General features: G+C 43.0%; 1 protein-coding gene across 2 annotated transcripts in view; it reads left to right on the top strand.

Annotated features, from left to right (window-relative positions):
- Positions 1-12,360, top strand: part of celsr3 (cadherin, EGF LAG seven-pass G-type receptor 3) — a 119,209-nt gene that overhangs the window by 52,391 nt on the left and 54,458 nt on the right. For both annotated transcript variants that reach the window (XM_063463627.1, XM_063463626.1), the window contains exons 5-11: positions 560-675; positions 1,033-1,121; positions 1,443-1,457; positions 1,815-1,972; positions 5,033-5,196; positions 6,286-6,411; positions 7,432-7,601. In XM_063463627.1, the coding sequence (XP_063319697.1) occupies positions 560-675; positions 1,033-1,121; positions 1,443-1,457; positions 1,815-1,972; positions 5,033-5,196; positions 6,286-6,411; positions 7,432-7,601 (838 nt within the window). The remainder of the gene's footprint in view (positions 1-559; positions 676-1,032; positions 1,122-1,442; positions 1,458-1,814; positions 1,973-5,032; positions 5,197-6,285; positions 6,412-7,431; positions 7,602-12,360) is intronic.

Raw genomic sequence — 12,360 nt, 5'->3', positions numbered from 1 at the left:
CCACTCCTGCACATCAAAGATTCTCAGCTGTCTTGAATGTTTTCCACTTGTGAATAATCTTTCTCTGTGTATGCTTGGATAAGGCCTTTTAATGCTTTAATGCTTCAGAGGCTGATGGGCAGAAACAGTTGCTTCTTTACGATCGTTGCTGATGTCCTTCGTGTTTGGCATTGTGTTAACACACCTCAATGCTTCAGACCAACAAACTGCCAAAAATCTACTTTTGTAGGAATCACTGATTATCACAATTTGATCAGTGATGCTACTTAACCTTGCAGTTCCAATTTAAGCATTAAGGGTGTACTTAGTTTTTCCTACCCGCTTCTTAACTTTCACTCAATGTTTGTTGAGTAAATAATGACAGTGTAATATGCCATGTACTGGTGTCCACTTGAGATTGCGTTTACCTAATTTTAAGACGTGTCAGGACCACATGATCTGGCAAAATGAACTTCAGCTAACAGTTTTCTTTTTCCTATGGCTGTGTTAATGAATTGCTCTGTACTGTATACAGCATTTGTCAATAAACTTCAAATTTCTATGTGCATGCGTCTTTTAGATTTGCCACCCTGGAGAACAGTGGTCTTCTCTTCTATAATGGACGCTTTAACGAGAAACATGACTTCATTGCCTTAGAGATCCAAGAAGGACAAGTGGTGTTCAAATACTCCACAGGTATTGTATCTTTATGTGTGCTCTAGTGTGGTTTTGTTTGCATGAAATTTGTGCTCTATAAACAGAGACCATATGTCTGCTGTTGTTGTATGCTTTTCTTTTGACCCATCAACATGTGCAGCAGGCCTGTAAAAACAAGCGTTCCTCCTGAGACACAAAAATCTGTTTATCTAAGTGTGGATTCAGGTAATGAATGCTGCCGATTTGGGCTTTGCAAACAATGCTTACAGGAGTTTGGGGGTAATTGTAAATAAAGTGGATGTATTTGGAGCATCCACACCCTAAAACAAGAGGAAACATACAAGAGCTACATTTGAATTAATTTTAATGACATATTCTTCATTTACCTGTCTGTAGGTGAGTCATCCACCCAGGTGAGTCCCTTCCTGCCAGGGGGTGTGACCGATGGTAACTGGCATACAGTTCACATCCACTACTACAACAAGGTGGGTTTACATCTCAATCCCATCTTCATTGTGATTCTTGCATTTGAGCTTCCACTTTGGATTCTTGATGTCTGTATGATTAGGGTTTGTTTTTCTTATGTGATTTTATTTTGCACTTTGTAAATTTGACTTGTTTTTATTGGTACTTTTGATGCGTCAGCAGAATAGTTTCTCAGCCTTTGAGCCGACGAAGCACTTTGAATTGAGCCAAAGTGTTTGTGTGCGCACGACTATGTGGGTGTTTGCGTGTCATCATTTTTATTCATGCATATTCGCCGCACATCTCCTTTAATTTTCTTCATGTTCTTTTATTTTCCTCAGCCTGCTACACGTTATGTGAGTATGAGCGTGTGTCAGAGTGCACATACACTTTCTCCTTTCTTAGCTTCTTTTGCTCCTCCTTTCTTTCACCAGCACACAGTAAGGAGAATGAATGCGCTGTCTTTCTGCTCTTAGTCTGTTCTCTTGTCCATGTGTTGTCCTGTATGTCCTACTAACCAAAGCTTCTCCCTTTTTTCTTCCTGTCATTGTGCAAAGTATCAGTGTAAATACTAATCTGATGTGTTTACTGCTATGTTGTATCTGATGTAGTGTTTTAATGCAATAATGTAAACTCTAGATTTAGTGAATGCTCTTGTATTTCTTGAATGTTGACTGGTTTTCTGTTTCTTTGGACTGTGTCTGGATGTCCAGCCCAAGCGCAGTATGAGTGGTGAGGCTCAGGGTCCGTCAGATGAGAAGATTGCCGTGGTGAGCGTTGATGACTGTGATACAGCCTTGTCGCTTCGCTTTGGTACGCAGCTTGGAAATTACAGCTGTGCTGCACAGGGCAAACAAACCAGCAGTAAGAAGTAAGTTTTTTTCTTTTTTCACTTCTTAATTGCAACACTTTACTGGGACCCAAACTTTTAATGGTCATATACCAATGTCAGCCGGTTTCTCAGTCATAACCATAGATGGTACAAAAAATGGATGCAACTTACAGAAAACTGTAAAAAAAAAAGTGCAAATGCAAGTGCCGTAAACCTGCATTCTTTGTGAAGGCAGCCAGACAGTGTTACAAAACAACTTACGGTCCTATAGAAGTATATGGGATGGGTATGTGTTCTGTAAACACTTTCCTGCTGACTTTCTGGACTCAGTCACTCATTTCAGGCATTACTGAATAAAAAATATCAAGCTTGAGCTAAAAAACTTGCAATCTGGGATGCAGCAAAGTACTATAGATGACCAGTACAACATCTGGCTAATGACCGGACTGAACATTCTCATGTAATTTGTAGTGACGCATTTTGGTTCATTTGGATTTTCCTCAGTATGAAAAGAAACTAAATCGTAGGGAAAAGCTACAAGTTTACAAGCTCATCAACTGATTTGGACCAGAGTAAACAAACTTTAGGTGTGAAAACACCCTAACTCATACTGTGTTTTAAAATATGTGTGAGCTAACGTACAAAAGACTGTCCTGCGCTATCATGCTAGGAGTACCTTCTGGCACACGCCATGACTTTGAGATCAGTGTTTATGCTGTGTCAGTATGCTAATATCAGACACAAACTGCTCAGCCAGGTTACAACTAGCTGGTCATCTGCACGCAGCTCACTTTTGAATCTTCATTTTCGGTGGGAAACAGTCTGTTGCTGACTTGAGTGATCGAGTGACTCAGTTTCTAAGCTAATGTAAGCTGGGTTTGCTTGCTTTTAGCGCTGTAAGAGAGGCATTGTGGCAAAGCTGGAGAGGAAGCATAAGTATCGCATCCTTTTAGGTTTTATCACAACCGTTTGACTGAATTCAGGCTCTTAAATTCGGAGACTTAAATTTCTCAGTTGTAAGATGTTGAAGCAGAGCGTAGGAGGACTACAGTGTAACACTGTAGCTTGTTCTGTAACATAAACTTTGGTATACTCATACTGAGATAATTCATATTTTAACATGGAATAAATCTATGAATTTTTTTTGGTCAAAATGATAAATAAATACTCAATGATTAATTTAAAAAAAAGAACCTTAGGATGAATTCCTGCAGGTAAATTTGTTCTTTTGCCATCAGCATTGCAAATGAAAGGATGAATAGTAACTGACCCAGAGCTGTGGGAGGTGTTTGCACAGGATTTGCCAGCTTCTTTGCAAAGAAAACTTTCATTAAACATAATCTGTGACTGAACAGAGGCTTATCAGATATTCAAAGACAATTTCCACTGAGTAGAAAACCAATAAAGCTGGTCATTATGTGCAGCTATGAGCAACATGCTGGCCAGCTGGTAGCTTTTTAAGCTATCTAAAGGTAAAGTAAAGTGAGTGTGTGAAGTGACTGAGGGTAGCAGCATTACATTGGGAGATACATGCATTCACTGAGCATGTCTGTGTTCGCTTAATTACCAATTAAAGTTTCATACATCTGAAATGCTAAAGTTTAAACAAAATATTTATCCAGGCTTGTAATTGCAAATGTCGTGGAAAATTGCCTACAGCAGAGATCAATATTTTGAAAAGAAAACAGAAAGGTGTTACATGTACATCTGTTAAAAAACGCGCTGAAAGTTTAGAAATCTGACAGAATTTTAAAGTAACGATCAGGGTGATGAGGCGACGGTAGGGGAACTCTGCGGGGGGCTCAAGGCTTTAATGAGGCACGACTTTGACGTCTTTATGCTCCTTCATGTCTGTCTGTATCTCTCTGATGGTCTTGTTACCAGGCGTCTCATTCTGCTGCACGGATATGTTCGTTTCTTTTCATTATCTCCGCTCGTCTCTCCGTCTCTCACACACAATCTCTTAGGTGTGACTAAAAGATCCAAATTGTTGGTTTTAAATGCGTTGCACTGCCTGTTTCATCTGACCTTGTCAAAGTTTTGTTCGTTCTTTCTCAGCTACAGTTTGTGTGTGTATAAAAAACGAAAAAAAAAAAAAGCGTATCCGCACATGCACTGAAAGAGCAGCCTGTCATAGTGTTGATGTCTGGCCTCGCCTCTGTAAGCTGTAATCACGTTTGCCGTGTCTGTCAGCACTAAGTGAGGCTGAGGGAAAAGAAGACGGATCAAAGAGGAAGGCCAAAGACTAACACGTCAACCCTCTCTTCCTCCCGCTCCCCTTCCATTTCTCCACCCGCCTCTTGCTCAGTCTTGACATTCTCTTCCAGTGATGTCCTCTGCTGATATTAGCTGAAACAATGCGATGACAAAACTTTGTCTCTCTTTGGTTCTCACTCAGCGCAGTCGCGTAACTGTCACTTTCTATCCCTCCGAAATTTTCCTCCTCGTATTCCCTCTTTCCTTCCAGATACCCGTCTGTCTTGTCATCTGCCTCTTGACATTTGGTGTAACTCACACTTAATCTCTTGTTTGTTCATCTGTCTTTCAAGCTTTTTTCTTCCTTTGGCATTGCCATTTCCCCCTCTTCCTCCTAGAGCAAGCTGCACTTGTATCTACCACCTTTTATTGCCAGATTGTGTCTCCTTTCTCCTTCTTCATCTTGTCATCCACCTCTACCTCTTCTCTCAAGACGGTTGCTGTAACTCCTGTTTAATCTCCTGTTTGTTCATCTGTCTCTTAATCTGTCTCCTTTTCTTTCTCAGTGTATTTGTGTTCAATCTGTCTGTCCCTTCTCTGTTTCCATTTTTACCTTAAAAAACACCATCATCTAATTTATCCTTAACATCACCTGCTTTTCTGTGATTTCGATTCTGAATGATGACACATTTCATTTACCTCTGATGACATGTTTAATCTCTAGGTTTGTTTAATCCCTCTCTCATACCCTCTTTCATGTTCTTCCTTCTTTTCACCCCTTCTTATTTCATCCCTCTCTCCTCCCTCTCTTACTTGAAGAAGAATAATCCTGTGTTTGTTCCATAACCCCATTTGTTCTCCACTATATTTACTCATATTGCTTTCTATCTTTGTGTTTCTTAGGTCTCTGGATTTGACTGGTCCATTATTTCTGGGTGGAGTCCCTAATGTGCCAGACAACTTTCCCTTTGGCACCAGGGAGTTTATCGGTTGCATGAAAGAGCTGCACATCGATAGCAAACCGCTGGACATGGCTGGATTTATCGCCAATAATGGAACGCTTCCTGGTCAGTGCTGCGAACCATGTTTGCTTTCCTTCAAACATGTATTATTGTGCATTAGTAACATTTAGCTCCTTCTCAATAGCCTTTTCACCCATCTTGTGGCAAAACACACACAAACATTAGTATTTAAATGAAGTAGCTTTTAAGGGTTTGTGTGCTACGAACCACTTTGTCCTTCTAAATATTATAGGAAACAATAATGGGGTAGAGCCACATCTTCACATATAGTCATATATAGTTAGGCTTCATTGCACTGAAATTGGATTTTCACTGATGGACTGGGTGCTTGCATTACTTTTTATTATAGTCAGTGAAATGAAAGGAAAACATTTGTTATACGTTGTTGTTTTGTTGTGCTACTATGTGTAACTGTTTGCATATCTTTCATTTTCATATCGTATTTTTGAGGACTTTTAACCTTCCATTCGCATTCAGGGCAAATCTGTCCGATTTAAACATAAAACACTCATAAATATTGTGTTTTACATCCGATTGCCTCAAGGCCTTATGACATCCTCCACACTATGCACTTGAACTTATAAAAATGATGATCACCACTTTTCATTGAATTTTGAGTGTTTTTAACTAGACTGAAAACTTTAAACACCCTGAATTACTCCGACCGAGGAGTTTTAGAAATATTGGCCAATTTCTTTCAGGCATACCAAAAAGAAAAACATTTCCTTAACATTTGTTTTAGTGAATTATTTATTTAATTACGCTTTGCCCGACCAGTGGGTTGTTGTGTTCGGCGTTCCAAAGACTTGTTGGCAACAGGGAACTTGTAGAGGTCCCTCTGATGGACAAACAGTGTAACATCAACACTCATTACATGGTTGAAGGGTGTTTCTCCAGTCTTGTTTACCTTTTAATTTGATCATTTATTGGTCATTGTAGGTATTTGTCGTTCCTGGTGTCATTATGATACCAACAGACCAACAAATAGCCAAAAAATCGGTTGAACTTTATTTTGAAAATACTTGTGTGTGTGGGTAATGTTATAAAGCTCACAGTGACAGCATGAAGACTTATCATGTACAGTATGTTGCAATTCATTTTTATAACTTCAGTGATCTCTGCTGCTTCCACTAGGCTGCAGTGCCAAACATCCCTTCTGTAAGTCCAACCCGTGTCAGAACGGAGGAACCTGCAGGGTGAGCTGGGAGACTTTCTCCTGTGACTGTCCCCTAGGGTACGGTGGGAAGGACTGCAGCCACGGTAAGAGGCCGGGATTTTTCTTATCCTGCGGCCCTACAGTAACTACACTAATAGCAACCTTTAACAATGTTAATTTTATCATGCCACTTCAGCATAATTATTAGTAAGTAGCAAGACAGTTGCTGGTGTAACGAGCATTTTCTAGCAGTGGCTGTGGTTTTAATGTTTTATTTTTAAAAACTGATTTTCACAGGACTTTGTTTTTTGGCTGTAATTATACTAACACTTCATTAATTTGTTCACAGCTTACCTATGCTTAAATGCCCCAGATAACACCTTTTCACTTAATGTGGCTCAGTGAGTGTTGACCTGCATAATATGAATGCACTGTCTTAAATAAAAAGGAAGAATTGATGATGGAAAAATACAGTCCAACAGACTGAGCTAAGAATAAATTTAGCCCATGAGACAGTTGTTACTAGATATCTGGCTGTATTTCCTGTGTATAATTGGACCTTAATAAACCTTTTGAGATTTCCCTCTCATGAGTGGACATTCGCTAGCCCAGGTGGTTTTACTCATTTATTTTTACTGGCATGTCTTGATTGCGAGCACAGACGTCCAACTCTAAGGGGAAATAAAGCGTCGAGATTCACTTGGGGGGAAAAAAAGAAAAAAAACATGGTGTTTATTGATCTCAGTGACAAATGTTCACAAGTTCTGGGACTTAGTTTGTACTTCAGAGACTGCAGTGTAACATATGTTTCATCATTTAATTTTGGAAGCTTTTATACCTTTGATTGGTAATTAAACAACAGAGAGCAAACAACGGAGGAAGCCGTTTGGGCATGAAATGCATTAAAGATCACGTCATGCCCGTACAGACATGGTCTGTTTGTCCTTCAAACCAACAAACCAAAAGTCCATTGATCCTAAATGTGCCTTTAAAAACACACAATATTAAAGTGAACAACCACAAGAATTACGTGGCAGACTGACGGATAAGGACAACAGTATCATCTGGAAGTTGTTTCGGAAATTTCACTAATTTTCATTTTCGTTTTTTTCTCTTCGCCTCAGTGATGACACACGTACACCGCTTTCTGGGTAACAGCGCCCTCTGGTGGGACCTGAAGAATGACGTAACCATCTCCGCACCCTGGTACCTCGGCCTGGTGTTCAGAACCAGAGCCCGCGAGGGGACTTTGCTGCAGGCCCAGGCTGGCCAGTATATCAGCCTGGTGTTCCAGGTGGGCACGAACACATTTAACATTTAAGAGGCAAGGCCGAGATGGTTAGCGGAGGAGGAATAGTGGATATATTGAGGATGCTGAAGACAAAACTGCAGAGGGTTGATGTAACGGAGGAGGGATGGGCTGAGATGGATTGAGATAATCTGCTGTGACGACCTTTAAAGGGAGCAGCCAAAAGAAGAAGAAGTAGTATTAGTGGAAATGTAGTGGTTTACATTTTAATAATAATAAAAGAGTCTACAGCTGGGACTACTGTTCCCTTTTAAATAACACCAGGCTCCATGGAGTCTGAAAGCAGTTCACATTTCTTTAAAAGTATCCATATCTGGTGTTGAAGGAGCTTGTTATGTTTCACCCTCTGAAACACTGACTGTGAGTACATCTATAAATGGTGCCCTTCCTTTGACCAACCTTTCCACCATCACCAGAAACTCAAAAAGCTTTAACTGCATTTAGGCTTAAACACAATTTGATCTTGTTTATATACGTTAAGTTTCAGATGCTAAATCCAAAGAGCGTTTTAAATTAGCAGAATCTCGGTGGATGCCCACTCTCCCCTTCACTGTTTGCAATTTTTATTGAACCACTAGCAGCAGCAATTAGACAGAATTCAGTAATTAAGGGCATAAAATGCAAGAACGTGGAACATAAAATCAGCCTTTATGCGGATGATGTGCTACTCTTTCTCCAAAATTCACAAACCAATATCTCTGGGGTGATTGAATTGATAAACTCTTTTGCAAGAATATCAGATTACTCAATTAACTGGTCAAAATCTACAGTCCTTCCGATTAATTGCTCCTTCCATAATTCCTCTTCTACTCCACTGCAATCGGGAAATATAAAATATTTAGGTATTAATGTTTCTCCCAAGCTTGCAGATCTAACTAAATCAAACTATATCCCACTTTTAAAGAAAGTAGAAGGCGATCTGGCTAGGTGGAAATGTCTACCCATATCACTCATGGGAAGGGTTGCCGCTATAAAAATGATGGTCTTACCAAAAATAAATTATTTATTCTCAATGATCCCAACTAAACCGCCACAAGATTGGTTCAGATCTCTAGATTCATATATGTCCAAATTCCTTTGGAAAAATAAGCCCCCACGTATAAGCTTAAAAACACTACAAAAGACCAAGGATAAAGGAGGATTAGAACTACCTAACTTTCAGCACTACTTCTTAGCCAACAGGCTCCAATTTATCTCAGGATGGCTAAAACATACCCTCTTAGATGAACCTTGGCTAGATGTAGAACAAGCACTTTGCAACAATCTAGAGATTTCAGATCTACCATTTATCAGCTCAAACATTCAACGACATGAATGCTTCAAAAGCGTCAACATTAGCTCCTCTCTGACAGCATGGTGGGAGTTTCTGAAGTTGACAGAGTCTTCATTAATCCCATGCAAACGTACACCTATCTGGAACAACCCTGACATATTACAAAACAATAATATGATAAACTTTTCAGATTGGAGTGGTAAAGGAATCAAATATTTAGAACATATACTAGAAGGAACAGAATTTATTTCATTTGACAGACTAGTTACAAAATATGGGATCAACAAGAAAAGATTTTTAGAATATCAACAAATTAAATCCATAGTAAAAAAGAAATTTAAACCGGGTCAAGTTGAACTACAAACACCACCAAGTGTGGTTCAATTTCTTACTCTTAAAACCCCCAAATTACTATCCAAAATATACAGAATGCTTTCTAAAATAGATGAATCAATATCACTTCCTATTGCAAAATGGGAAGCGGATTTATCAGTTAACTTAGACCAAAACTTCTGGTCTCAGATTTACTTAAAAACCTTTCATCTAATTAGAAATCCCAGTCTTCAATTAATTCAATGCAAAATACTACATAGAGTGCACTATACAGGTCATCGGATGTTCAAGATGGGCTTTACGTCTACCAACAACTGCTCACACTGTCAAACCAATTCACCGGACAATTATATCCACTCTCTTTGGTTCTGTCCACCAGTTCAGAAGTTTTGGCGTGAGATATGTGAAGACTTATCGAAGTGTCTGAAATGTAACATTCCAACTTCTCCTTTAGTGTGTTTGTTGGGCAGCTTAGATAATGTCACTTCAGAAAAGAATATAGCCCACATGGTTTTCACTGCCCTATGCATAGCCAAGAAAACAGTCCTCATGAACTGGAAAAATAAAAATAATCTTAATTCTAACCAGTATAGAAATTATCTATTAGATTACATTAGTCTTGATACAGCCTCTGCCACCACATCAGATCAATTGCTCTGGGCTCCTTTGATCAGCTCCATCACCTAGTGGGGGTGGGGGGTCATAGTTTGGTCCCACCTTCACTGTTGTGATTGGTGTGGGGGTAGGGACAGGCTTAGGGCGTCGGGGGGTTCCCCAGGAGCATCTTCCTTGGGGGGCTCAACCCGGGGTAGCGGTCATGGCCAATTAAGGGCTCTGTTGGCTCTTAGGTGACGGTTTCCTCGTGGCTGCGTGCAGCGGGGCTAGGGGAGGGTCTGTGCTGACGGACGTGGGTTACTGACCTGGTAGCCTGGCTGCCCCTGGGTGGGTCCGGGACGGGCGTGAGGTTCTGGGGGCGCTCCGTCTCTGGGCTGGGGCCCTGGCCGGGCCTCGGGGGCTCGGGTCCTGGTTGGTGTGTTGCTGGGGTTGTGGGCGGGTGGGTATATGGGGGCCCAGCCCTGGCGCAGGGCGCCGCCAGTGCATCGAGCCACCTGGGGGACTCTTCAACTGGTGGGGGAGGTTGTCACATCTTGCAGGAGCTTTCCTCTCCTCAGGAATTCTCTCTGCAGGAGGGGGAGATATAGGAGAGGTGGAGGAAGATCTCAGCCTGGGCGTCTATTGTCTTGTGTAGTCTGGAAGATGAGTGGATGATGGGGTGGGTGCAGTTTTCTCTGTAGTGGGGTCGGGTGGGCTGTCCCGGGCTCTGTGGGGCCGGGCGGCGCTGCTGCACTGGGCCCTGGTCCGGATGGGCCTGGGCCCCCTTTCCCTGGCGGGTTGCAGAGTATGGAGTGCCTACTGGGGTCAGCGGGGGAGCTGGCCCCAGGGAGGGGTCACTTGCCCCTCCCTTTCTTCCCTCCCCATCTCCAGCTGCCTCCCTCTTCCCGCTCCACCACAATCACCCACACATGCAGGGCCTTGGGGTAGGGGTGTGTCACCAGGGTGCAGAGGAGGCATCCCCCCCCTCTGTCCCCTTCTGGCTGCCTCTGCCTCAATTTTATCTCACAACTTAGACATTCACATTACTCACACTCTCATAACACATACATATAGGATCTTGGGGGTGGGCTCACAACACGGACTCCAAATTACCATCAGGGTGTACACCTCACCCCTGGCGTCGTTGCCCACCTCTCAATTTTAAATACACGTAGACATTGAGGGCTATCAGGAGGGGCTATGCGCTTACCTGCTGCTCTCTGGCAGGTAGCTCCATGCCCTCCTGGGTTTTAATTGCACCTTAGAACACATATACATCAACACTACATATGAGCGGGTAGAGGGAGGTTTGGAGTCTTCTCACACCCCCGGTCTCTGCGGCCTGCTGGAGCGGGGGGGCTAGGAGGAGGAGTTGGCCGTCCGACTGGGGTCTGGTGTGTGGGGCCTCCCTGCTGCTGCGGAGTCGGGGCAGTCTGCTTCTCCCCACTGCAGGGAAAAGGGTAACACCACCTGGGTCTGGGTGCAGTTTCCCCCTCCAGGGGCAAGGGTACCTAGACCCGGTTCTTAGAGTACGCTTGGGGAGTGTGATTGTGTGTACAGCGTCTCTTTATGTCTGTCTCCACGTTGGTTGAGTGTGGAGTAATTGCCTATGAGAGCATGAGGGTGGGAATGGATGTTTGTATTTGAGTGTGCCTGTATGTCTGTGTCTATATGTCAGGTTGGGTATCAGACGCCACCTCTCTGGGGACATCTCAGGCCCTCCAAGGTTTGGAGGCCTATCTCCCCCCACCTCTTCCCCTGCCAGTGGCAGACGCCCTCAGACATCGGTGCGTTGGTGGTTCCTTGTGTCCGGGGGTGGGCGTCCGGGTACACACCGGCTCACTCCTTGGCTGCTTATCGGGGCCTGGAACCTGGGGCTCGCTCGGGCCACTTCGGGGGTGGGGTGCCCTCAGCCTCTCGGCCTGGGGCTTGGTCACTCAGGCACAGCTGGCTGCCGGCGGAGCTCACGGGCACGTCACTGCAACCCCCCCTGGCTTCTGCTCCGCGGCTGCTGAGTGATCCCTCATCTGGGACTCTCCTCAGCTCTTTCTGGGACAGTGGCGCGGCTGCCCCTCTGTTGGTCTTCCTTGGTCTCTTGTGTTCTGGGGGCCTCTGGATGTCTGGAGTTTTGATCTCCTCCATACCTGCTTCATGCCCTGGAGGATGGGACTGTGGCCCCCCACACCCTCTAGCAGATCATTACATTAAGGAACCTTTTAAATACAAGCGCGCTCATGCTCACAGGTGTACACACAGGTGATCACACACACAAACTACACCCTTTTTGGCTCCTACCTCAAAGCACACTGTGCGCTGTCGATCTTACGTGCTGCACAATAATGTTTAATATTAAGTATTTAGTGTTATATTCCCATATATCATTGTGATGTTGTTTATTCTATTACTCTCGTTTTCTTCTGCTTGTTTTCTTTTTTCTTTCTCAACAGGTGATCCAGGTGATCGATATATGTATTTTTTGTCTGCTTATTTTGTTGGTTTTTGTTTTTTGCCCTTTATCCCCGTCCCTCTTCTCCGCTGTTTTTT

Source organism: Pelmatolapia mariae, linkage group LG20 (genome assembly GCF_036321145.2).
Source record: "Pelmatolapia mariae isolate MD_Pm_ZW linkage group LG20, Pm_UMD_F_2, whole genome shotgun sequence".
Taxonomy (NCBI): Eukaryota; Metazoa; Chordata; class Actinopteri; order Cichliformes; family Cichlidae; genus Pelmatolapia; species Pelmatolapia mariae.
Note: the sequence above shows the minus strand (reverse complement) of the source record. Positions and strands in the feature narration are given on the sequence as shown.